Here is a 27,376-nt window from a genome sequence, read left to right as displayed (position 1 = left end):
GCTAAGCTTGTACTCTTGCACTTCCTGCAATGCGATATCTTGCGAGCTTGCAACCCATTTGAACAATTCCTGCAATTGTTTCAGGTTGTCTGCCAGTGGAAGAGGAGGAAGGGAAGACTGCCTCATCAGGAGAGCATGACAACTGGGGAGCCAGGGAACGATCTTCTGTATCAGACTGAGGTAGGTCATCCTCCTCCTCCATTGGGTCTGAGTCATCGCCAATGGTGACTGTGGCAATTGAGCTGGTGGTGAACAAGCTGACATACAATCTGGAGTCGAGGTTATAGTCTCTTGTGAATGGTGGCGATGTGTGCAGCATTGGGCCCTTTGAGGATGTTATGGTTGCGGTGGGTATGGTCACTGGTGACTAAACCAAGGGTACTGAGGTCAACGTTCGCAGGCCCTCTGCTCGGTTGAACGCCACTGAACATGTGGGAGAGGAATGCTGGTATGAAAACCTACTTCCATGCCCGGTGCCGGGACTAGTACCAAGGGAGGACAGAGTGGGTGAAAAAGAAATGTCTTTAGATTGATGCCAGCGTGGGCTAATCTCCGTAAGCGTGGGGGAATGCAGCAATCAATCATCAGCCTGCACTAGTAGTGGCGTTTTCAGCACTTGTGTTGTGCGGTGCCAAGATTTAGACCTCTTATGGGTCTTGGTTGCTGTGGTCTCAAGTGCTGGCGTTTGTTTAGGTGTGTGCATTGTGAAGAGGCAGCCTGAGTCAGTGCTGCAATCTCCGTTGGTGCCAGGGAAAGCGGCATATCTGCCTTGGTCATTGGTGCCGGGTGAGAGCCTGTGCCGGTCAGTGAGGAGGAGCCCAATTTACTCTTTGGCGCCAACTCTGCTCTCTTTGTTGGTTCTGCTTTACACTTTTCGGCAATGCTGGAGGTGAATGAAACCAGAGAATGGGCGGTGCAGGATGTTGTCAGCACTGCCGGCAGTAACTGTGCTAGTGACACCCTGGACAGAGGTAAGTGGGCTCTTTTCCTCAGAGTCAAGGGATCCGCTTACACCAATTTATTTGGGTCTGACAGTTGAAGAGACTTCTCCCAGAGCAAATTCGTTAGTCTCATCTCCCTATCTCTTCTGGCCCCTCGCGGTCATGCTTTGGCAGTGTTGGCATTTCTGCACCACAAGTTAATGGCTACAGGTGCTTCATTTAGACTATAGTAGCCTTTTGTAATCTACAGGAAACCACATCTTACCTAGCCTTGGGCTTATACATCTCTCCTCTGACACTGTAGCCCTGCTGTCTCAAACCATGAAACACTTACACAATAATTTGTGGTTAAATCATGATTTTTACTTCTACTTTCCTGGTAAATTTTGTTCCTTTCATTGTTGTTACTCCACTGATACTCCCAACCCTGCCATTGTTTGTTTCATTCACTTGTTGTGTTCTGTTTGATATGCAAACGGCAAGCTCTCTGGGGAGGAACAGTCTTCTTTATTATCATCAGTGCAGCACAATGGGGCCCTAATCCTTGACTGAGGATCCTGGATGCTACCATAATAAAAGCCTTGTCCTTGATTACACATGTCATTGTATAAGCTTCTGTAATATGTTCCATTGTGGATTGCATATCAAACAGAAGAGTTACTGCTCGCTCCCATAAGCGAACAAAAAAAAATACCTGACAGATGTATTCCACAATGACTCTTTATGTAAGTATGGGGTTTTTATTATTCTGAATTAGATAAATATATTGCATTTTGTTATGTCCTTAAAATATCTGCGCTCACTTCTTCTACCACATTGTATTAAATCTTCTCTAATAATACATCCAGCTTCACCTTTATTAGGTATCTCTTTCCTTCATCTACTCCAACTTCTCTCCCCCTCCTCCCAAGTTCTTGTGTACATCTGGTCCCCACCTAGTTTAGTACAAGATAGCTACATCACTCACAGATGCAAACAATTCACACCTCTGAGTGCTAGAACTATGCTCACCTAATCCTTTGTGTAGATACAGCTAAGTCTATGGAGGAGTGCTTCTGTTAACCTAACTACTGCCACTTGGAGATGTGGATTACTTATAACAATGAAAAAACTATTTGCAACACTGTAAGAAACTTCTACACTATAGCTCTCCAGTGCTCTAACTGTGCCTGTCCTGCGAACAAGCCCTCAGCCACTCCCTTTAACTCTTTCCCCCATTCTGAAATTTTTGCCATCCTGTACTCTTTGCCTTTCAGATATTTTATGCAAAGATTCCTCATTAGTTATCTGGTAAAATAAATGCTAAGGACCAAAAAGTTCATGAAGCACTCCCCCATACAATATTTTTCTGCATCGGTTCTATATTTTATGGTTTGTAAAGCACATTCTTAAAGGGTTAGATCCTGTCCCTTAAGTTCTTAGTTTGTTTTCTACAACTCTTCTATGGTAACACATTATTTACACTTATCACATTATATAATTAACAGTGAAATACATCTCTTTTAATAAGTTATTACAGCCAGTCACAAAATTTATATCCAAAAAGCTTTACCTGTGCAAATCAGGCATGTATATGCAAACAAAACCACCATCACATAAGGACAGAGGACATTCTTTTAAGCATATTACAACCAAGATAGGTAGGTAATGCTATACTTAGATCAATTTGGCATTCCCACAAACTTTGACACTCCGATGTACCTGCACCCAAGTAGTGCTCCAAAAAAAAAAAAAAAAAAAGCCACAACCCCACCCGTGAAATCTTGAGTGAAAAAGCCAATTATTTCCTATTTCATTTTTACAGAATATTTCATTGAAATAGAGAGTACACCTATAGAAAAAAAATAAAAACTGTGATCCAAGTAACTGATTACCATTAGCAATCCCTAAAAGTCAAACTTCAGTGATAAATTGCATTTATTTTCATAGACGTGATGCACATTTTGGTTTATTGAGGTCAGCACGATTCTTTGCTTTCATTGATGGAAATTTGGTGTAACAGATTCATTGTCAGAACACAAAAAATGCAGTAAGTTCTGCAAGACACAAAAGGCCTTATTCCATATTCTCACTTCCAACACTTCATTTATAATGTTATAAAATGGATTTCATTCTATAATCAACACACACACAACATACCACACACACACGACATCCTCATTTATTTATTTCATTGCAAACATACATATTTTAACGCATATGTTACTATTTTGGCATCCTTTCAAGCTACCATCAGCCTAAAAGTAATATTAAAATAAATGAGCTAGCACTATTACTGAACTCTTAACATGTAAAATTGTATTGTAGTTAATGTCTCCTACTACATTGTTTAGCAACACTTGTGAAATGGTGACAGATTAAATCAATTCATAAAATATTTTTGTTTCACATGGTAAATTATGCTCTCCTTTAAATAAATAGTATCTGAAATACTATAATGAATGCTATGCATTCCATATTTTTATTTATGTCAGTGTTAAATCAGAATTCTACAAATTTAATTTATATTTACACTTACACTACGTTAATCCTCACCCAGGTACCTTGCTTTGGAACCACTCATTCTTGACCAACTTCTCACCTCCATATCAGTAAGTAATTCAGTGCAAACCACAATCTCCTCTCTTAGTTATTCTAGTAAGAGGAGTTTTAGCTGTCCATCATTACCAAATTCATTAAGTGACTGGTGATCTTATATATCTTATCTCTACATCCTGAGTAATACACTCTTTCTTTTGTTGTGTGACTCTTGTGTCTATTTTATATTCCCTCACCAAAAAAACACAATAAATGAAAATAAGGTTGAAAATACGTCAGTTACTTAAGGTTAAAATACATTACAGGGATATCAGCAAAAGTATTATAGATCAAGGAAATTCAGACTTAAGATTACACTTTAAAAACCCCAAACACACTAGAAGGAGGAATGCAAAGTTAAGGCATCCACACAACCTAAATTCTGCCACGTAGAAAGATCATGCAGTCATCATACAATTATAATTAAGGTATTTAGAGTTTCTGCGCTCAGACCAGATTAAACATGGATTTTACATCTTTTCTCTTGAGGCATAACAATGTTAAGACTGTTGGATGCCTTACTGTGAATTTCTTAATGTCTTGATTTCCTTTAAGTGTAAACTTAACTCTGAATTTCCAGGATGTACAGTACTTAGTTTAAGGATGATTACAATATTCCTGTAACTTTTTTCACCACGAATTACTGATGCCTATTTTCAGCCATAATTCCATTTTAACATGGCCCCTGAGGGAATTTTTAGTTTGTTAAAAATTATTCAAAAAGTAGTTAGCAAACCCTGATCAAGCAACCTAAAGAGAATGCTACAATGAGATATTATTAAATGATTTGGAGATGTGTACTATCAGTTTTTTCATTTGAACATTAAAAACAGATTTCACTAGTACACCAGGTCAGTCACTGCAAAATGGTGACTCAGTTTGCAATTGACCTATTGGTTTCAGAAGACTGCACTACTGAGAACAGCAATATGTGAAGGAGATCAGGGAAAGCTCAGATCCCATATTACAGAGACCAGCAATATGGAAAGAGAGTCAAGTCCCAAACCAGTAACTTAAGAGATCCACCTGCTCTCCTGCATCACCTCCCCTGGCACTACTGCCTCAGCTTCCCCAGCACCACAGCCTCAGAGAACATCAGAGGCAAGGCCACAATGCCATGGGAAGACTTTGGAAAGAATGGTTACTTATTTTGTAACTGTTGTTCTTCGAGATGTGTTGCTCATGTCCATGCTATATAGGTGTGTGCGTTCAGTGTGCACACATCGGAAATTTCTCCATTAGCAGTACCCGTTCGACCAGCAGGGGAGCCCCCTGGAGTGTCGCCGGTATACCGGCTAATATATATCCCTGCTGGCCCTCCACCCCTTCAGTTCCTACTACGAGGCAGGGGAGGTGGGATTTGGAATGGACATGAAGAACATCTCAAAGAAAAACAGTTATGAGGTAAGTAACTGTTCTTTCTTCTTTGAATGATTGCTCATGTCCATTCCATCTTAGGGTGTGTCTAGACTACTGAGTTTTGTTGACAAAAGTGCACTTTTGTCGACGAAACTATACCAGCGTCTACACTACCACTGAGTTCTGTCGACATAACGTTAACTCAGCAGTTTTGTCGACGCTGGTATACCTCATTTTACGAGGCATAACACCTTCTGTCGACAGAGTTCTGTAGGGTTGCATCTAGACTACAGGGTTCTGTCAACAAAGCAGCTTGCTTTGTCAACAGAACTCAATGTGTCTGGACGCTCTTTGTCAACAGAAGTTTTGTCGACAGATACTGCATCCTCCCTTGCCTGATGTGTCAGTGTATAATGGTTAGCGAAGACCATTGGACAGAGGACCATGTGGCAGCCCTGCAGATGTCCAGGATTGAGACCTGAGACACAAAAGCTGCAGAGGTGTCCTGTGCTCTCCTAGAGTGGGCCATGAGGGGAGGAGTTGGGACCTCCGCCAGCCCGTAGCATCCCCTAATACATGCCATGATCCAGGAGGAGATCCTTTGCACGGACACCAGCTGCCCTTCAGCTTGCTCCACAATGGCAACAAAGAGCTGAGGTGACTTGCAGAAGGGCTTTGTTCTCTTTAAATAAAAGGCTCAAGCCCTTCTAACATCCAAAGTGTGTAATGCTTTACCCGATGTTCTTTACCCGATGCTTGGGGTAAAAGACTGGCAGGAAAATGTCCTGAGACACGCAGAAGCTCAACACCACCTTGGGCAGGAATGCGGGGTGGGGGAGTAACCTGACTTTGTCCTTAAAGAAAACTGTGAAAGGGGGCTCTGAAGTGAAGGCCCTCAGCTCGGACACACATGATGGACACCAGCAGGGATACCTTGTAGAAAAGGTGACACATTGCTAAGAGTTTGAATGGAGGCCCCCATGAGTTTGGACAGGACCAAGATAAGATCCCACTGGGGAACGGGCTGCCGAACATGCAAATAAAGCCTGTCCAGGCCCTTAAAAAAACCTGTTTACCATTGGGTCCGCAAAGAGGGTCTTACTCCTGGCACCCGGGTGAAAAGCGGAGACAGCTGTTAGTAGACCTTAATCTAGGAGGATAACCACTGAAGCTTAAGATCCAGAAGGTAGTCCAGGATCAGGAGGACTGGGGAGTTCATAGGAGGCACCTGCCTCTGGGTAGATCAGATATAAAACCACTTCCTCTAAGCCAGATAAGTAGCCCTAGTGGAAGGTTTCCTGCTCCCCAGCAACACCTCCTGCACATGGGCCAAACACTGAAGCTCCACCGCTGTCAGCCATGGAGCTTCCACACCATCAGGTCCAGGGATCACAGGTCCAGGTGGCGAAATCTGCCAAAGTCCTGCATGATCAGGTCGGGGACTAGCGGGAGCGCGACTGGCCTGTCGCACAACAGGCTCAGGAAGGTGAAAAAACCAGGAGTCCTGTTCTCCAAGCCATTGGGCCTTGCGGGCATGAAAAGGATCAGAGATGCCCTGAATTCCTGCACACCCAGGAGCACCCGGTGGATCAATGGGAACGAGTACAACCACTCCTTGGGACGAGTACAACCACTCCTTGGGCCAGCGAATTAGCAATGCATCTCCTAGAGAGCCCCTTCCCAGACCCATGAGGAAACAGAACCCCAAAACACTTCTTGTTCTGGCATGTGGTGGACAGGTCTAGACAGGGAAATCCCCACCTGCCGAAGATGTCCACAGCTACATTGCCCCCGAGGGTCCACTCGTGGCCAGAGAAGGACCTGCTCAGCCAGTCGGCCAGACTGTTCTGGGAGCCCAAGAGATAGGAGGCAATCAGGTGGATAACTGCTCCGATGCAGAGGTCCCACAAGTGAAGGTCCTCCCGACACAGGAGAGGAGAGCCCACCCTGCCTGTTGATGTATGAAACCGCCAACATGTTGTCGGACAGGATGAGGATGGATTTGCCCGAGCCGGGGGAGGAAGGCCACACAGGCGAGGTGGACTGCTCGCAGCTCCCTGACATTGATGTGCAGGAAGAGACTGTCCCTCGACCACATATCTTGCATGCACATGTCTCCGAGACAGGCCCCCCAACCGGTATCTGATGCATCCATCATGAGCCGGAGGGTCGGTAATGGCTTGGAGAACAGGACTCCGGCACAGACTTCCTCCTCCCGGATCCACCAGTCCAGAGAGCGAAGGACATTGAGGGAAACTGTCACTACCCTGTCCCACACATGAAAGGATGGATTGTGAGTCCGCAACAGCCACATCTGCAGTGGGCGCATGCGGAGCCTGGAGTGCTGTATAACATAGGGGCACATGGCCATTAGGCCCAGGAGGTGTATGCAGGCCCTGGCCATGATTATCAGGAACGTGTGCATGTCCCAGACAGCCAACCTGATTACCAGGAAGCAGGATCTGGGGACGGAGGCCTTGGCTGTCACTGAGTTCAGATTGGCGCCCACAAATTCTGGTGCCTATCCCAGTAATAGAGTCTGATTGGGCACATTCAGAAGCAGACCCAGCTCCTAAAAGAGTCCTTGAACCAGAGTGATGTGGGCCCATACCTGGTTGGTGGAGCGCCCCCATAGGAGCCAGTCATCCAAGTATGGCAACACCTGGATGCCTCGTTTTCTGAGAGCAACGGCCATGCACTTTGAGAAGACCCACGGAGCCGTGGAAAGCACAAAGGGGAGGGCCGTAAACTGATAGTGGTCCCTGCCCACTATAAAATGGAGGAACTGACAGTAATGGGGCACAATAGAAATGTGAAAATAGGCATCTTTTATATCGAGGGCAGCATACCAGTCTCCGGGGGTTAGGGAAGGAATGATGGATGCCAGAGTCACCATCTTGAATTTCTTCTCAACGATTAAGGTGGTGAGATCTCGGAGGTCCAGGATGGAACAAAGCCCACCCTTGGCTTTGGGGACCAGGAAATACTGGGAATAGAAGCCCCTGCCCGACAACCCCAGGGGAACCACCTCTGCAGCCCCCCGGGTGAGGAGCTGAAGCACCTCCTCCCGCAGGAGAAGATCATGAGAGGGGTCTCTGAAGAGGGATGGGGCAGGGGAATGGGAGGGAGGGGGAAAATGGAAGGGGATGACATACCCCCTTCCTACCATTTCTAGGACCCAATGGTCCAAAGTGATAGTTTCCCAGGCCCAGTGGAAAGGGAATATACAGACAGTCCTGGAAGAGGAGTGGCAAGGCTGGTAGGCTGTCCTCGGGCATACCCTCAAAACCCTTGGCGAGGTCCCAAGGATTTACTGGGTGGACCCTGACTCTGGTCCTGGGTCAGCTGGGAACTGCATCTGCCATTCCTGTTACGGCGACAGAAGTTGGGGTGTGCACCCTGTTGGGAAGATCTAGGGGCGTTCCTGCCTCAGAAGGAGCGCCGCTGGGTATTCACACCCCAAGTACTTTAAGGTGGCCCGGGTATCTTTGAGGCCGTGAAGACTTTGGTCTGTCTGCTCGGAGAATAAGAAAGGACACTCAAAGGGGAGGTCCTGTATTGTGTTCTGTAGTTCAGGGGGCACCCTGGACCCCTGCAACCAGGAACTGCGGTGCATAACCAGCCCCATAGCCATGGCATGTGCAGCCGTGTCAGCCGCACTGAGGGTAGCCAGGAGCACAGCCCTAGAGATTAGAGCCCTCTCGGAGGAAGGCAGGGCAAACTCGAGCCGAGAGTCCCTGGGGAGTAACTCTGTGAACTTAGCCATGGAGGCCCAGGTGTTATAGGCATAGCAAGACAGCAGAACCTGCTGGTTCACTATGCAAAACTGTAGGCCTCCCGACATGTAGGCCTTCCTGCCTAACAGGTCCATTTTTATGACGTCCCTATTTTTTGGGGTAGCCCCTGGTTGTCCCTGTCTCTTCCTTTGGTTCACCACCTGGATGACTAGGGACCCTGGTGAGGGAGGGGAGACAAGATATTCATTCCCCTCCTGAGACACAAAGTACCAATGCTCAGCCCTCTCATCAGTTGGTGGGTAGAAGCCGGGGTTTGCCAGAGAGACTCAGATATTTTGGCCACCATTGTGTTAATGGGGAAGGCCAATCTGTTGGGACTATCAGACTGCAAGATGTTGACAGATGGGTCAAAGTCCTCCGACGCCCTCTCACCCTGGACCCCCAGGCTCTGGGCCAAGAGTCCAAGGAATTCCTGGTGTGCCTGAGTCCATGGAGGGCATGGAAGGGAGTGTGTCACCAGGGCCTCGTCAGGGGAGGAAGATGACGATCCCTTCAGCCCCATCTCCACAGTGGCCTCAGCCTGCGAGAGGACCTGAGAGGTTGCCAGTGAGGGCCCTGTGGGTGGCTGGACCACCTGGCCCTCAGTCTCCAAGGGCTGTTGGGAGGTTTGGTCTGGGGGAAGTGACTGCCCCGACATGGGCGACCGGGTCAGCGGGGTTGCCGAAGGGGGCGCCCTGGACCCAGAGAGGACAAACTCTGGCCTAGAGGGGCCCATGTCCTGGCTCTAGTAGCAGGCCCATGGGGTCCAAAACAGCCATTGAGATGGGCGTAGAGCCTGTGGGGGCCACAACTGCTGCATCACCAGTGCCCATGGATGCTGTTGCTGATGAGCAGGGGTACTCCAGTGCCATGATTGGTTGAGTGGGACTGGTGGCGGGATTTGGACCTGGATCCCCTGGATGACCACCTGGACTCCATTTCTGAGTCGGTTGTCTACTCAGACGTGGACCATGGTGGGGCGGAGGCAGACGCAGTTGGTGATCTGGCTAATGGGGCATTCTGAGCCATCGACTCCAGTTTACCCCGGTGCCAGTGGGGAGGGGGAGGAGGAGAAGGCATGGCCAGGCCCAGGACCGAGAGGCCCTGAATGGAGCCATTAGTGGTGGTACCACGCTCGGTTCCTGTCGACATCCTTGCCCAGATGCCGGGTCCGATTCCAAGGCAAGGGCCAGGATTGAGGTCACCGTTGGTGACAGCCTTGCAGGTGGTGCCACACTCAGGCCCGGAGAGGCATGGGAGCTGACCGTAGCGGAGTGGTGCTTCTTAGGATCCAGTGCCAGGGTGCTTGGTGCCCTAGGCTCTGATCAATGCCACCCGGGGTCCTGATCCTTTCCCGAGGTTGGTACCGGAGTAGAGAGGGAGACAATTCAGTCAGATCCCTGGCCACCTCGAAAGCCTCTGGAGTCAAGGGCTCTGGGAAGTCCCCATTGGGTTGGCGTAACGGTGCAGACTTGGTTGCTTGCTCGACTGAGACAGTCCAGACTCGACGCCTGATGGTGCCACATGCCCCACTCGAAGGTGCACAGAGGGCACGCGCCGTGGGGGCAACCTATCCCTGCTAGATCCCTTTTTCTTGGGCACCGAGGACTGGGAATGGTGCCAAGGTCTGCAAGGTGCCGGGGAGGTGCGCGAGTGGCCTGACGCCTCCCGCACCGAGTCCAGTGCACTCTGTTGCTGGGTCCGATGCCGGTGTCAGACAAAGCCCCTTCCATTAGAATGATTTTCAGGCGTGACTCTCTCTCCTGCTTTGTCCGAGGTTTAAACGCCTTACAAATTTTACAGGCCTCAGACAAGCGAGCCTCTCCCAAGCACTTACGGCAAGCAGAGTGTTTGGGTCACCACAGGGCATAGGCCTCTGGCACTTTTCTCGGGGTTTGAAGTCCTGAGGGCCGGGCATGCCTCGTGGAACCTGCGGAGCAAGGATCACTGTGGGCCCTTAGTGCTAGAAAACAGTACTTAACTACTTAGAGAACTGATAAGAACTGTAACTGTTGAAACTAGAACAAAGAACTTTAAAAATGAGTAACTGCTAAAGGGCGCTTGCTAGGGGAGAGCAAGAGCACGTTCCAATGACCATGATGGGTGGTAAGAAGGAACTGAGAAAAGACTGGAAATGATTTATTGCCACTTGAATCGTGAAAGAAAAAAATCAGTTTTTATTCTGTACTTTAAATGAAATAATCAGTCAGTTACATGATTCTGTCTTATATCCAAAATAACTTCCCAATTGCCAAACTGAACAGCTGTTCATGTTTCTTAAAAAAAATTCTCTGCTTACAACTTCCTCAAAACATTCCAACAGAAAAAAAATATTCAAGTCCATCCATGATTCACGAGAGTGAAGCTCCTCCTCAACCCCACTTCACCTTTATTCCCTGCCTGAAGTCCTGCTTCACAATCAACCACCATCCTGCTTATATATCTAACTCTCCAAAATCTCCAGTATTTTCTAGTCTTGATTAATTGGAATAATCATACCATCAGCAAATTTTGCCACCACGTTGTTCACTTTTTTTCCCAAATGACTGAAATATAAACTGAACATCTGTCCTTATAAGAATGAAGCACTGCAATGCTACCCTTTTGCCATGCTAAGAATATTTTTTCTTTCTTAACAAGTTTCTAATCCACAATAGTGCTTTAGCTTTCATTCCATGACAACATCTGTGTTCTTGGATAGCCTCTTCTAAGGGTCTTTGCCAATGCTTTTTTCAATCTTCAAAGATAGATATGCGTGGGCTCACTGGGGCAGGAGAGCCGTCCACCAGCGGCAATTCAAAATGGCATCCACAAGATGGCAGCGGCCAGTGGGAGCCTGCTGTGGCCAAAAAGTCTAAGCCCATGTTTTTTAAAGGGGCAGCGTCTTCTCCCCCCCCAACAATTCTGGTGAAGCTCTTTGCATTTTTTCCACCACTGTTTCGGCTCTTTGTTAAATGGGCTGGGCACCCCTGCTCTAAGGTATGCACACGCGTAGCAGCACACAAACAACTCTATGCCCGCCCACCTCCTTTGCAGAGTCACGCAGCAGCACTTACTTTCCTGCTGGAAGGTGAGCAGCACAGTGCATTCCTGCTCGGGTGGCAAGTGGGGCTGCATGGCCGGCAGCTGCCCCATGAGCATGGCAGGACCCAGGGCGTGGGGAGGCTATCCCTGGGCAGCCTCACCATGGCTTCGGTTCCTGCTCTAGTGGCAGCCACAGGCAGCAGCCAGCGGAAGAGGATTGCTCCAGGGGCTGGACTGCTCCGGATGACACTGAGCCACGGCTGCTCCAGGCATGGGCGGCAGGTTAGTATAGTTCTTGGTGGTGCCCCATTAGCCACACCCCCTGGCAAACACCTTCCCCCTACGCCTCTGGAGGTAACACACTCGGGGCAAGATGGACACATGACCAGATGTAAAAGGTGTCATGTCACCCCTCTCGAAGGGCTTTTCCCACATCCTCCTACCAACAGGGATTAGTTTGGCCCCTACCAACCCTCCCCCCCCCCCCCGCATGCAGCTATCCTGCAGTTGCATTAATCCAATGTGTGAGACAATAACTCGGCGGCAGAGAGCTGGGGGAAGAGTTCCCTCTAAGGCTATGTCTACACTCACGGCTTCTTGTGCAAGTACAGGCGTTCTTGTGCAAGAAACCACAGAGCAGTCACACTGCCCGCCTGCTCTTGCGCAAGGAAATCTACAGTACGGCGCAGTAAGAGAGGGAGTCTTGCGCAAGAGCTACGCTCTTTTCTAACAGGTGTTAGCTCTCTTGCACAAGAGGGCAGTGTGGATGCTTGTCAGGGATTTCTTGCGCAAGAAACCCCTATGTCTAAAATGGCCATCAGAGCTTTCTTGGGCAAGTGAGCGTCCACACTGCCATGGATGCTCTTGCGCAAAAACACAGCTCGCACATGGCAGTGTGGACGTGTTCTTGCACAAGACTTCTTGCACGAGAACCCTTGTGCAAGAAACTGCCAGTGTAGACATAGCCTAAGTTTCCTCCCATGAGCAGAATGAATTTTGTGTTGTGCACCAGTACTGAGTTCATGTGGCTTGTTTGGATGTGCCACTGTGGTACCCAAGTTATTAATAAATATTTTTAAATCTTTGCCTTTTCTCTCTGCTGCCATGTCTCCTCCCCTTGTTCCATCAGCTCCCCTAGTGCCTGCTGCCCCCGCCCCAACCGTTCATCCTCCCTGCCCTTCTCACTGCCCTCAGCCCTCCTGCGACCTGCCCCCCTCCATCATCCCGTCTCTCCCCCCTGTGCCCACTCCTCCAGTAGTCCCACTCTGATCATGTGAGCTACCGCTCCTCATCCTCTCTCCTAACACCTCCCTCTACATACCTGCCCTGCCTCTCTCCTCTGGTCCTGGTCCCTTCCCTGCAGGTGTCTGCCCTTCTGTTTCACTCCCAGAATCCCCTGGCACCTGCACCTTCCCTTACCCCTGCACCTTCCTGGTGCCTCCCCCTTCCCTTCCCTCACTGCCCCTGCCCCCTTTTCCCCTGATGTCCACCCCCTCACCACCCTCTGCCCGCATTCCCTTCATGCCTCTGTGTCCTCACACATGACTTTCTCCATCCCCACCTTCCTCATGCCCACCCCTTCTTTCAAGCTTTCTCCCAGCACCTCCCCCTCCCTCCTCTAGCCTCCAGTGCCCTTACCCAGTCAGGCACTCCTTCCAGCGCGGCACAGCCCCGCCAGTGGCGAGACTCCGGGGCCCCAGCACTGACAGGGTAGCTCTCAGGCTTGGGGCGCACGATCGGGTGCTGGGGCGCAGGCAGGCGAGTGGCACTGGCGAGACAGGAAGCTCAGCTGCCCCCCTCCCACTGTGAACGGCTCCTTTGTCGTCGCCAGAGCTGCACCGGAGACGGCAGCCGGCAGTAGGGGGTACAAAGGCGGGGGGGTGCCCACAAGCGGGGAGGGGGGAGTTGCAGGGGTGCGCACGGGAGGGGGTGGCTGGCCGCAGGGGGCACACGGGCGGTTGGGAGGGGTCTCACTCACCCAAAGGCCTCCTGCGTTCTCCACCGGCTTCATGGTGTGCGGCCCCGGCTTTTGAAGTGCCTGGGGCCGCCGGAGCACGCGCAGCAGCGCCGAGGTGTGCCGGGCTGTGCAGCTTCTGACATTGCAGCCGTTGGCGTCTTCTTGCAGGGGCGGGGAGGACAGGCAATATTCAGAACTGGGGGAGAGACCCAGCTCCAAATATTGGTGGAGCAGGGCCCCCGGCTCTAAATATTGCTGGAGCCTGGGCACCACGAGCCCATATAACTCGCCGCCCATGGCTCCAGGGACCAGTGGGCCATGTGGCAGCGTGAGACTGCTCCAGAGGCAGCGCAGCTCCAGCCCCTTTCCATGGCTGGAACTGCAGCCAGGGCCGCATGGTGGCTGCCTGGCTGCTCCCTGGGTGGGCTGCGTGGCAGGTAGCTGCTGAAGCTTGAGCCGGGGCTGTGGTGCAGCTGCTCCTAAGGCTGGGGCTCCCTGAACACCTCTCTCCCCCCCCCCACCCTCTGACGTTCAGAGCCCCCTGCCCCTCCCACTCTCTGGCAGCTCCCCATATGTTGCTGCCCCACCTCCGGCATCTCACTGCCTGCAAGCTGTGGGCGCTGTCAGCAGCTTCCCTCTGCCCCAGGTGGGTCTTGCAGCCAGCCCTGCGGAGGGCAGCCCCTGCCCTGCACACAGGCTGCCCTGGGGACAATGCTCCAGTACAGGGGGTATGTCTCACCTTCTCCCCAGCAGGTGGGGGAGGGTGTGCTGCTTGGGAGCAGGGCTCAGGGCCGTGGCACACATCTAAACAAGCACACATGACCTGATTATGGGCACAAAGGAAAAAACTCACTCTGCTCATGGATGGAAAATCTAAGAAGGAACACTGGTATGCAGTATAGGAGCCTTAAACAGAAATAGGACCAGCTAGCAGAAGATTATGCTCTTAAACTCATTTCTCAAATGCAAGCGTTTGTACTATATTTGTAGAGGACGACAAAACTGATGAGATATACAAGATGGCTAATTATATACTTGTGTAAGTATGTTTGTTCAAATATAGTCTCTACCTTTGTTACGATATTTTTGACATTTAATATGTTTCATGTCTTGTTTGGAAGTCAATCTTATGTGAGTTCAGTAAAGAAAAGTACTTTGTACATACAAATTAAGAGACGCACACGGTGAAATTGTTACTAAATCAAAAATATAATGCTGTACTTACATTAACTCTGAAAGCTTGTACAGTGTTATCCAGGAGAAGAATATTGCAGACCACCTCTGTATGTTGTCTGTCTCGTGCCAACTCAGATGCTCGTACATTGTAGGTTCTGCCAGCAGGCAATCGGAAACGTGCGGTCATTACTGTCCACACAAGGTCTTTAGAAAAAACAAAATTGAAAGAAATCCTGTAACTGACAGAACTTTAAGAAAGCAAAAATGCTTGACTTAAAACAGCGTTTCTCAATCTTTTTTTAATTAAAGTACCCCTTTTAAAAAAAATTATAAGTACTCCCAGTACCTACAGTTTTCAGACACAAGGGGGGAGAGGGGCGGAGCAGGAGCTGGTGCTGTGGGGAGCTAGCTTAAAAGCCAGTCCCCTCGGCATATCTCCATGGGAGGAGGCCACAAGCTGGGAATCAGATGAAGCACAGCAGGGAGGACTCAGCGCAAGCCAGAACAGCTGATTCCCAGCTTGCACCAAGTCCTGCCCACTGCGCTCCAGTCTTTTTACATTTAAGGCTGGTGCGCAGCGCAAGCTGGGAATCAGCTGTCCTGGCTCACGCGGAGTCCTCCCCACTGCATTTTAGCCTTTTAAATGTAATACGTTTTTAATAAAAAGTAAAAGTAATACATTTTTAATACACTTAAAAGGCAGAGCCGCGGCGGGGTTAGCTCCCGGCCCTGGGAGCTAACCCCGCCATTGTTCCCCCACTCATCAACTAAATTTAACATCCCTCCCAGAGACTGCAAATTTTTTGCTCATATTTTCTATTTGGTCTACACAAGACTACTTTTGCACCTGTTATTAAAAATATAAAAAGGGGTACAGGACCAACCACCACACCAGTTCCTTCTCTATCATGGTTTCCATAATATTACAGAGGAATTCTAAAGCAGAGGAGAAAGAGGGAAACTCATGGAATACACATTTGAACAACATCTCAAAGAACTCGTTACTTAAAAGTTAGCAGACCATTACTGTAGAGGGTCACACTCCCTGCCTCCACCCCTGGAGCCAGGGCCAAGAGCAGAGCAGTGACTCTGGAGGAGGAAAGAGTGGGTAGAGAACACCACACAGGCCAGGGTAAACTGGCCGAGGCTGGGCCCCCGGGGGACCAAGTGTGGACCTGCTCCAAGGCTGGGGATAATGTCAAGCATGGGGCCGAGATCTGGGGCCAGAAACTAGAGCTGCAGTGGGGAGCCTGTGTAACTCCCACTAAGACTTCCTACAGGAAGTCTCCTTTGAGGAACAGGCCCTGGAAGTAATCATAGAATCAGAATACTAGGACTGGAAGGGACTTCGAGAGGTCATCGAGTCCAGTCTCCTGCCATCATGGCAGGACCAAATACTGTCTAGACCATCCCTGATAGACATTTATCTAACCTACTCTTAAATAGCTCCAGAGATGGGGATTCCACAACCTCCCTGGGCAATTTATTCCAGTGCTTGACCACCCTGACAGTTAGGAACTTTTTCCTAATGTCCAACCTAAACCTCCCTTGCTGCAGTTTAAGCCCATTGCTTCTTGTTCTATTCCTCAGAGGCCAAGATGAACAAGTTTTCTCCCTCCTCCTTATGACACCCTTTTAGATACCTGAAAACTGCTATAATGTCCCCCTTCAATCTTCTCTTTTCTAAACTAAACAAACCCAGTTCCTTCAGCCTTCCCTCATAGGTCATGTTCTCTAGACCTTTAATCATTCTCGTTGCTCTTCTCTGGACCCTCTCCAAATTTTCCACGTCTTTCTTGAAATGCGGTGCCCAGAACTGGACACAATACTCCAAACGAGGACTAACCAGCGCAGAGTAGAGCAGAAGACTTGCTCACAACACACCCTCATGTCTTGCTCACAACACACCTGTTAATACATCCCAGAATCATATTTGCTTTCTTTGCAACAGCATCACACTGCTGACTCTCATTTAACTTGGGCAGAGCACCAGTCAATCTTGCAATCTGTTTATGAAAGGTGGGGGGATATCCAGACAAACAAATATCTGTAGCCTTGCTTCCATAGACTCCTTGTGTTCTTCCACAGAACAATTTGCACACGCTGCATGTAGTGGGAACATACGACTTCCCGAATCAGGAAAGGTAATCAATATGTTCACCTTTGAAGAGAAAATGTTCCTTCACAAGACTCTCAAAATACCAATCCAGGAGATTTGGAACATTACAAAAAAACCCAGAAACCTCATTTTCTAGAAAACAGAATGAGTAGGGGCGTTATGGCTGTCAAAATATAACTACAATTTAAATGCCAACTGTAAATTTTACACTACCCTGCACTACATGAGAACAATAGACTAAAAAAAGTATTTTAAAATGTGCTACAAAATGGGGTTTCTCAGGCCAAGAAACTTAAGTGGCATTTAGTGCTGCACCACTCTCACCCTAAGGTCGTATGTGTGGCCCAGATGGACATGGCTAGCAAAGTATGTGCTATCTCTGCCAAGTGCACACCTAAAGTGGAATTTATATATGGTTAAGCACTTGAATAAATTTAGTATCTGTATTCAAAACTGCATTTTCATTTTGAATTTTTTTTGCAAGTAGACATTATATAGCTAATACCATCACAATTACCAATTTTCCAGGAACTCAACGTCTCAACTAATTGAAAATGTGCTATAAAATAGCAAAACACAAACTTCTTTAATCAAATATTTTAGAGAGAAATTTCATGTGGAAAAAAGCAGCAAAGGCAAAGAACAGGCATATGCAAAAAACAAACACCCATAATCTCTTTTATATTGTAAACTAATACCTAAAAGATTTTAAATGTCAGTCATAAGCATTACATCAAAAAGAGGAATCATGAGGTATTGTAACAAAACTCTATTTCACAGTGAGCCCCGCATTTCTGAGTAGCAGTAGGTGCACCTTCCTCCCATCACTCCTAGCATGCCACAGAATTGACAGAAGGGGAGGCTTTTAACCAATTCTTTTTAACCAATTGTTTGGGACAGGTGTCCAAAACAACCTGCCTCAACTGGTTCTAGCATTTTCTTGATTGTCTCCAGGTGTCTTAATTAATGTAACTGCCTCAACTGAGTTCTAGGAGTTTCTTAATTGACCCCAATTGTCTTAATTAACCTTAAGTAACTGCCATTTGGTTGCCATGGCAGTCAGGTTTGTTCAGCCTAGGGCTAGTATTATTTGTCTTGTATTACTTTCTGGTAATCATCTAGCTTTTCCTCATCACACTACGTACTTTACTTTTCTATAACATTTTAAAAACTGAAACCCTACCAGAAGCTAATCACCTCCAGCTTGTATAACTTACTCTCATACCTGGATTGTTTCTGTTTTGCACTACAACATTTTTCAACTATTCCAAACAGAAATATAGAGCAAGCCAAAAACTATCCATTTGGCTAAGTACTAATAAATGGAATACACATCTTTCATTCTTATTTTTGTTTTTCAAAATCAAATTCTTACACATTACACTTTTTCAGCTAAATACTTATATGTATGTTTTAATTAAGCAATCAGTCCTCAACTTCATAGAACAAATTGCAAGATTAAAGTTAAACACATGCTTATGTACTTCGTTGGATCAGTGCCTGTGCAAGCCCTATAATTCTACACTGACTTTGTCAAGTATTTCTAGATCATTAGATAAGGAAGCTATGCAAGTGAAAAGTATTATAATTGAAGTGGACCAAGAAAACTGATGGCGAAAATTTAGTAACTGAATATTGGAACAGGTGATCTACTTAGAAACCTGAAGGTAATATGGTAGTACACAATTACTGAAGTGTTTGAGTTGCTCTAAGCAAACTCTAGCTTCCAGAATTTAAACTGTACGCCTTGTTACATGCGCAGATATAGCATGGTATTCACAGTGTTTCCAGCGGCATCTTCAATGGAGAAACAGAAATCAACTGAACACAGCAACTAGAACCTAAACTTATGATTTTGCTGTCATTGTTTTATCATGTAATGTGAAATTGCTTTGTGAACATTAAAGAAACCACTGCAAAGGGTATAAAATAAACCACTACATTGTAAACTTCTGAAAGAAACTGTCTCAAACAGATCTTCAAAATGCAACTGAAGCATACAGATGTAAAACAAAATTCTGGCCACTGGTGGATATATAGCTCAATCTCTGCTCTACTATTTTTATTCACAGTAGCAAGAATGCTTGCAAGACAAAAGGAAGCATTACTGAACAGGGGATAGCAATTCTGATTGTACCAGCCAGTACAATCTCCTTAAGATTTTGGGTAAGAGAAACAAAAATGGGAACTCACACTTTGGACACAGACCCATTCCCCACTCTGTCACAGACAGTACCTAAGTGTTCATTTTTCCATTTTACTTTCACTGTCTGAACAAACGATAAAAACTTCCCTTGTTATGCTTTTTCCTTGTTTTCTTGGATGGCTTCTTCAGGAATTTGAGCACAACAGTGTAAAATTTTATTTTCATAGTGGAATCAACAGTTCCAAATAGGAATTTTAAAATATGCTATATTCATATAGATGTTCCATAGCACCAACCATTTCAAAAATGAAAAAAGTCAATAAAAGTCTTAGGTCTAAAAATATCTTTTTTCAAAAACCTAATTATTTCTAAAGTATGCATATATGTATTATTACAAAATTTAGTAAAGGGTGTTAGAACCCCCGCAGAGAAAGCTAGAGAGTTTATATCAGAACAAGTATTGTACTCCAGTAATATTTGCTTTTAGTCCCCACATAACCTGTCTCTATCTTCTGTTTTGACTAAGTTTTAAAGCCGCTTCATCACAGTCTTTTCTCCTCATGCAGAACTAAGATCCAGTACTGGAAGGAACCACAAGCTACATCAGGAAAATATCTTTCTAATTACATGTCAATACTCAGCAGTTAGAACTAACGCATGATGACTGGAAAAAACAAATTCCAAAAAAAGCCTGATAGAAACTCAAATATTTTCCCTACACAGTTCAGCAATGTAGCAGTTTGAAAAGGCCAGAGGCTGATCTCACCCCCACCTGCCCGCCCCCAAACTGCCCTGATCACAACTTCTGAGTAATTATGAAGACAGCAAGGGACAAAGATTACCAAGATGAAGATAACTATTCTATGTGGTAATTTTTCCTTGATGCCACAATTTAAAAGTAATACAAAAAGTAGCCAATGAATCACTTTGTTAACATCTTTGTCATCAATTTTAAACCTATTTCCTAGTCTATGTTTTATCATTATTCACTTACAGGATGTATCTGCTCAACCCTCCTACATCCAAGTCTCCAAACTGAACAGCCTTAGCACACTGTGAACAAGTTTCACCTCTCACAAAAGTAAATCTATATACCTATCTGAAATGACTCCTAATATTTGGATCAGATTCATTTTAAAACACAATAATGCTTTCAGTCTAGTTCAAAGATAACCCACCAAGTTTCAGATCTAGATGACCAACCACAGCAGTATTGTCAAAATGTTAAAGACAGACTTAGGGCAAGGAGGAGTCATATTACATTTATTACTATTTTTAAAATATAACTATCACTACATAAGAACTGTTCTTAAATGAAGCAAGTTGAATATTATTTTATAAACTCGAGATATAGAAGTTTAATCCATCTTGTTCAGGAATTAGAGTTGCCAACTCACGATATTTGGGGATTTTAAAAAAATGTCTTAGGATTTAGAGATTACTAGGAGGAAATACAAAGTTTTGCTGCCCTTAGTTAAAATGACTGCAGAGAAATGGCAGCATTACTGATAGCCATAATGTTGAATCTGCAGATTACTGCCTCCCATTCATACCAATGGGACCAGAGTCAGGCTAATCCCACTAGGGATGATAAGTACCATGTAATTTAATAAATCGTGTAACTGCACCAAATATTATTGGGTTACATGTTTATTCAATAGTCCCCCCCACTAGGGACGGGGAGGGAAGCCAATGCGCTCCCGCGCCCATTCCCAGGGAGTTCCTTGCCACCCCATGCTGCTGCCTCTGATACAGAGGCAGCAGCACGGGGCTGTGCCAGCATCCCATGGAGAAACCTCTGTCCACAGTGAGCCTGGGCATCCTACGGAGCAGCCTCCTCTGTCTCCACCCTCCCCCCCCCCACACACACACACCCCCGTTGAGAGGCAGCAGTGCAGGAGGGCAATCAACCCTCCTGCAGGAGCCAATACACAGGGGCAGCTGGCTTGAAAGTGAGCTTCCCCTGTGTACTGACTCCTGCCTGCCCCCCTCACCCTCCCCACTGCTGCTTCTCTATCAGAGGCAGCAGTGTGGGGATGCGAGGGGAGCAGGCAGCTCCGCAGATCCAGTGCTCGTGGGGAGTCACTCAAAGCCAGCTCCCCATGGGCACCAGCTCCTGCTCCCTCCCACCCCCGCCTCTATATCAGAGGCAGCAAAGTGAGTATAGTTGACAGGATTAACCAATAAATCCAGGCTTATCAGTTACTTGTATAATCAACTACATACTGACAATCCCTACACCCCACTGAAGACAGCTGCCTCACATGGTGTCAGACTAAAAACCAGCAAAGTGGAACTCCTCTGGAATAACCTGCACATCTTTGCCTGATTCATCAGTGCCTCCCTTTACTCCTATCACCCACCCTAGTCAGCTCATGTTTCACACCTCACACTATTTTTTCCATATCTTCCTCTTTCCTCGACATAGCCTGGGCATCAAATAGGCGGAGCACTGAGAACCCCAGAAAGCATCATCTTGCTCTCCATTCTGGTGCCCTATTCTATATATGATTGTCTAGCATCCAGAAAAAGCAATGGCAGGAAAAGTCCTGCTCAGTACCAGTAGGCCTAGACTGGAATACACTCAAGTGTACAGTAGACTTCCAATAATCCGGAACCTATGGGACCTAGTTGGTGCCGGATTATCAAATATGCCGGACTATCAGGAGGTACTATAAGATGGTTTTTTATATACAGGCAGTCCCCAACTTATGCGGATCCGACTTATGTCGGATCCGCACTTACGAACGGGGCTTTTCTCGCCCCGGAGCTCAAGGGCGGCGAGTCGCCACCCGTGTCCTCCGGGGCGAGAAAAGCTTCTCTCGGTCTCCCTGGTCTGCTGGGGGGGTCCAGCAAAGCCGCTGGACCCCCCCAGCAGACCAGGGACACCCAAGCAAAGCCGCCGCCTGGGCGGCTTTGCTCGTTTTCCCGGGAGCAAAGCCGCCCAGGCAGCGGGACTCCCGCCGCCTGGGCGGCTTTGCTCCTGTCCCCCTGGTCTGCTGGGGGGGTCCAGCGGTTGGTCCTGTGGGAACCTACCGGGCAGCGCCCCAGATGTTCTGTCCCAGGCTCCAGATTCAGCAGTTGTTGAAACTGATCAGGCTGATTCCAGGAAGCTGGGGGCAGAGCAACTCTGCCTCCGGCTTCCTGTAGTCAGCCGCTGGTCAGTTTCAGTGGCAGCAGCTGAATCTGGAGCCAGTTCCGACTTACATACAAATTCAACTTAAGAACAAACCTATAGTCCCTATCTTGTACGTATCCCGGGGACTGCATGTATGTATGTATGTATGTGTATATATATATATATATATATATATATATATATATACACACACACACACACACACACGCACACAGTATACATTATATACTATATATAAAGTGTTCTTAACCCTTTTTATTGCACATACTATATACAGTATACTGTAATGTTTTAGTTTTTTTACCCTTTTTGCTCAGTTCAGCTGCTGCCGCTGTTACCTTGCGACTCATTGTTTGCCGAAGCTCACTCACTAGGCTCTTGCCATTTTGATGCCAGACTATCAGGAGTGCCGGACTATTGGAGTTTTAGTGTACTTGGATTTTTTGGAAAATTCAGCTAAATCTACCAAGCATGTGCAAACAGCAATTGCCAGAAGCTTATGAACTCAGACTACCATAAAACTTGGATACCACCTTTGGCATTAAGACTGGATGAGGCACAGCTGAACTATGTCCCTGCAGAACATCAAATAAAGGAATTCTGAAGTTAGGGCCTTAATCTTGGAGAGTCGTCTTGCTACTATGATGGCTACAAGGAAAGTGGATTTCCATGATAGATATAGGAGAAAGCACAAGGCCCCAAGCTTAGAGGGAGAACCAGTGAGCCTGTAGAGTACCAGTTTTGAAATCCTATTGTGTGAACTTGTTCCCGTACCTGTGGGAAGAGTTTTTCAAGGACCTAAAGCAATCTGATCATCAATGCATTCAAGAAGACTGATCCACCTTGAATGAGAATGTCAAAAGCAAATATCAGAGGGGTAGCCGTGTTAGTCTGAATCTGCAAAAGTGGCGAGGAGTCCTGTGGCACCTTATAGACTAACTGAAGTGCAGGAGCATAAGCTTTCGTGGGCAAAGACCCACTTCGTCAGATGCATGCACCTCAGGTGCAGGTGCCACAGGACTCCTCTCCGCAAAAGCAAATATGGTTACCATGCGCACTTTGATCAAGTGCCAGACCTTGGTGCTTGTGATAGAACAGGTATTCCAGGATGGATTGTAAAGACTGAGCTAGAGAAAAGTTCTGTTCAAATGCCTAGCAAGTGAAACATTTCCAGTTAGGCAGGTAAGCAACTCCGATGAAGTTCAGCTTTAAGGAAACCTGCTAAAAGCTGTGTGGAACAGACCTGTTCAAAGTTTTGGCATGCAGCATTCATGCTATCAGGTGCAGGGAAGCAAGGTTTGGGTGCAGCAATCTTCCATGTTCTTGAAAAGCAGGTGAAGATAGTTGGGAAGCATCCATGGGGCTGCCACAGCTAAATCCATGAACTAGCCCCAACAATGTTACCATAGCTGGGCCTCTCATGGATGACTAGCACCTTGTGCCCCTTTTCATCTCCAGGAAAACATTGCTGATGTGGCCTTGGAGGGAAAGCACATCTCAGATTGCCTGCCCATGACTGGATAAAGGCATTGGATAACAAACTGCTGTCAAGACCTGGCAAGAAGCAAAATTGGTGACATTTTCAGTGATGCCTGGATGCCTACAGATGCACTTGTGAAGTTCCACACCTCTGGAAGATGGTCCTTACGACTTCTGGTTACAGGGACCATTTGTGGTGAGTGAAAAAGGACTTTGAGGCGATCTGCCAGTGTGTTCTGGACCTTGCGGAGATGTGAAATGTCCAGTTGGATAGCAAGTTGGATACAGAAGACCCACAGCCAAACAGCTATTCGGCAGAGAAATAATGACCATGTTTCCCCTTTCTCGTTGACATAGAATATCAAAGCAATATTGTCTGTCAACACATGTACTACCTTGTGAGAGAGCTGAGGAAGGAACACTTTGCAAGCTTCCGGGATGGCCCTGAGTTCTAGGACGCTTATGTTTAGCAACAGCTTGTGTCATATCCGCAAGCCTGAGCTCCTAAGGGTACGCAGATAGGCTTTCTACCCCAAGTAGGGATGTTAAATTTCAAGTAACTGACTAAGCGAGTAGTCAATGCAATTTGCATCGACTATTCGATCAGTCCAGGGATGGCCAAGCTGCGGCTCGCGAGCTGTATGCAGCTCTTCAGCCCTGAAAGTGCGGCTCGCGAAGACCCCCCCCACCCGCGGCTTGCAAAGCTGCCCTGTGCGCCCTTACAGACCCCAGCTCCTGTGCTCACCGGATGCAGGGGAGCCATCCGGCACGGCAAAATGGAGGCAGCAAGATGGCAGTGGCTGACAGGAGCCTGATGTGGCCAAAAAGCCTAACCCACAGTTTTTAAAGAGGCAGCGCCCTTTTTTTTGGTGCAACAGTACTGGTGCGGTTCTTCGCATTTTTTCTGCTGCTGTTTTGGCTCTCTTCGTTTAATGGGTTGGCCACCCCTGGATTAGTCAATAGAGCGCCTCCGCCTTTGAAGTGTTGCAACAACCCTAAGGGATTCCCCTGCTGATCTCGGGCTCCATGCGGATCTGCTGCTTTGACATGCCATGGGGAGCCCAGTGTCAGGCTGCATGTGGTGTTTCAAATTAGCAGCGCTGCATGGAGCCTAGAGTCAGGTAGGAACTCCCCAAGTGACCCCAGGCTCCATGTAGCATTGCTACTTTGAAATGCTGCGGGGAGCCCAGTGTCAGGCTGCATGTGGTGTTTCAAATTAGCAGCGCTGCATGGAGCCTAGAGTCAGGTAGGAACTCCCCAAGTGACCCCAGGCTCCATGTAGCATTGCTACTTTGAAATGCTGCGGGGAGCCCAGTGTCAGGCTGCATGTGGTGTTTCAAAGTGGCAGCGCTTCATGGAGCCTGGAGTCGGGTCAGCGGGGGAGTCCCCTGCTGTCCCCGGGCTACATGCAGCGCTGCCACTTTGAAACGCCATGGGAAGCCCAGCATCAGGCTTCAAGTGGTGTTTTCAAAGCAGCAACACTGCATGGAGCCTGGAGTCAGCTAGGGACTCCTTCGCTGACCCCAGGCTCTACACTGCGCTGCCACTTTGAAGTGCCCTCTCCTCTTCCCCTCCCCCCTTGCTGCCTCTATCAAGGGGAAGTGACTAGTCATCTAGCCTGTCAACTATCCAATAAGCATTTGCTTATCGGATAGTCAACCAGTCGTTCACATCTCTAACCCCAGTCCAAGGTATCCAACACCAGGGACACCATAAGTCGTGGACTTAGAACTCATTCTGTTACCTTGTACAGGTATGATCACCATGCAAGGGAAATCAGTATTTGCGGTGAGATTGTGAGGATCTTGCCTAAGTGATGCATGGCTGAAAAGTAAACCAACACTAACCACATCTCCAGTAGTGTCAAAGACAGTTTTGTGTGCTGAACCACATAGGCGCATGCTACCCTCTGCCCTAGCAGCAAGAGGTATAGTTGGGCTATGATGAGCAGATGGGTTGTGACTCCGGCAACCAGATCTGACATTGCCCGGAATCTGACTCCTGGTAGGGAATCTGACGACATGCATCTGACCAAGTGGATCTTTGCCCACGAAAGCTTATGCTGCACCACTTCGGTTAGTCTATAAGGTGCCACAGGACTCCTTTACCACTTTTCCAAAGGTTAAGGTTTCCAGACACATGTGTAAGTAGTTCTGAGTGTGACACAAAATCATCTTGCAGCCCTGCATGTGATGGTCCCACCAATGCCTCATCAGGTGAGGAAGATGAAGAGGTGAGACCATGGAAATGGACAGGCTCCGCTTCCCCAGCTGGGGCAGCCTCATCCAAGGCTAGTGAAGACTCCTACATATCATGAACTATTCCCTCATCTGAATCAGGAGGAAGGCAGGAGATACCCCAGAGAATGAGATACACACAAGGGACTCCATGACAGGGGGCCCTCAAGGGTTCCAGAACTGCCAGAGCATTGGCCACAGGTGTTGATGCCATGCACCTGTTGACAGCCATGAGGGAAACCCCACTCCTTGCCTTCAGAAGCAGAGGAGGAAAGGTTTTCCCTCGGCAACCCCAGGGCAGTGTCATTTCTGTCTCCGTTTCACCACTGTACCGGATGGCTTGTGAGGACAGGCTGAGGGATTTGGTCTTATTTAGTCTACAGAAGGGGAGGGGGTATTTGACAGCAGCTTTCAACTACTCGAAGGGGATGATGAGAGGCTGTTCTCAGTGGTGACAGATGACAGAATGAAGAGCAATGGTCTCAAGTTACAGTAGGGGAGGTGTAGGTTGGATATCAGGAAAAACTATTTCCTTAGAAGAGTGGTGAAACACTGGAATGGGTTATCTAGGGAGGTGGTGGAATCTCCATCCTTAGAGGTTTTTAAGTCCCAGCTTGATAAAGCCCTGGCTGGGATAATTTAGTTTGGACGGGTCCTGTTTTAAGCAGGGGGTTGGACTCAATGACCTCCTGAGGTCTCATCCAACCTTATGATCCTATGGCCTGGTGTTTCACATGTGAGAAGCAGTAACAAGGCTCTGCAGTGCCATGCCACATGTCTGATGACCCACAACAGTATTCCAGTGACCATGCCTCAAGCTCAGGGAGCGGCAGTAGCACTCTAATGACTGGCAGAATGCCTCAGGAGGCCGATGCCAAGTGACCAGTTATCAGTGCCACTAGTCTGGGGACCAGTGCCAGGAGTCCAGAGATTGCTGCTGGGGATTCAATTGGGTCTCTAAAGACCAATAGCACAGTCTCAGAGACTGGCATGGCATCAACTACCGCAGTGTCGGGGAGCAATACCAGAGTGATGGAGATCACTTCAAGGTCCCAAGTGCAGGTTTGCTCCTAGAGAGGACCACGTCTTCTTGAGGTGTCAAGAATGACAATGTCTTTTGTTTCCTGAAAGGACTCCATAGTAAGGAAGTGGATGGGAGGTGGGTCCTAGAGTGGTCTAGAAAGTCAAACAGGCGAGGCCGCTGCCTGTTATACTCTGGGGAGGACAAGCTGCCCACTGTGGGTTTGTGCTCATCTCTGACCTTCCCATTGTCCTTATGAGATAGCAGGGACCTTCCTCTCCCACTATGTTTCCTGTGCCTTTTGGTAGGCAGTGGAGATCAATGCTGGACAGAGGTCAGTGACAGCGAAGCACTTCTCACTGAGGTATTTGGCACTGAGTCTGAGAGGACTGGCTTGGAAGCGAGTGCAAAATCTGACTTCATGA

At 47.6% G+C, this 27,376-nt stretch overlaps 1 protein-coding gene across 2 annotated transcripts in view; it reads right to left on the bottom strand.

Moving 5' to 3' along the window:
• Positions 1–27,376, bottom strand: part of PTPN4 (protein tyrosine phosphatase non-receptor type 4) — a 216,263-nt gene that overhangs the window by 152,373 nt on the left and 36,514 nt on the right. For both annotated transcript variants that reach the window (XM_075933064.1, XM_006137719.4), the window contains exon 2: positions 14,860–15,014. In XM_075933064.1, the coding sequence (XP_075789179.1) occupies positions 14,860–14,997 (138 nt within the window). In that variant the 5' untranslated portion in view covers positions 14,998–15,014. The remainder of the gene's footprint in view (positions 1–14,859; positions 15,015–27,376) is intronic.

The sequence above is a fragment of the Pelodiscus sinensis genome, chromosome 7, assembly GCF_049634645.1.
Source record: "Pelodiscus sinensis isolate JC-2024 chromosome 7, ASM4963464v1, whole genome shotgun sequence".
Lineage (NCBI taxonomy): Eukaryota > Metazoa > Chordata > Testudines > Trionychidae > Pelodiscus > Pelodiscus sinensis.
Note: the sequence above shows the minus strand (reverse complement) of the source record. Positions and strands in the feature narration are given on the sequence as shown.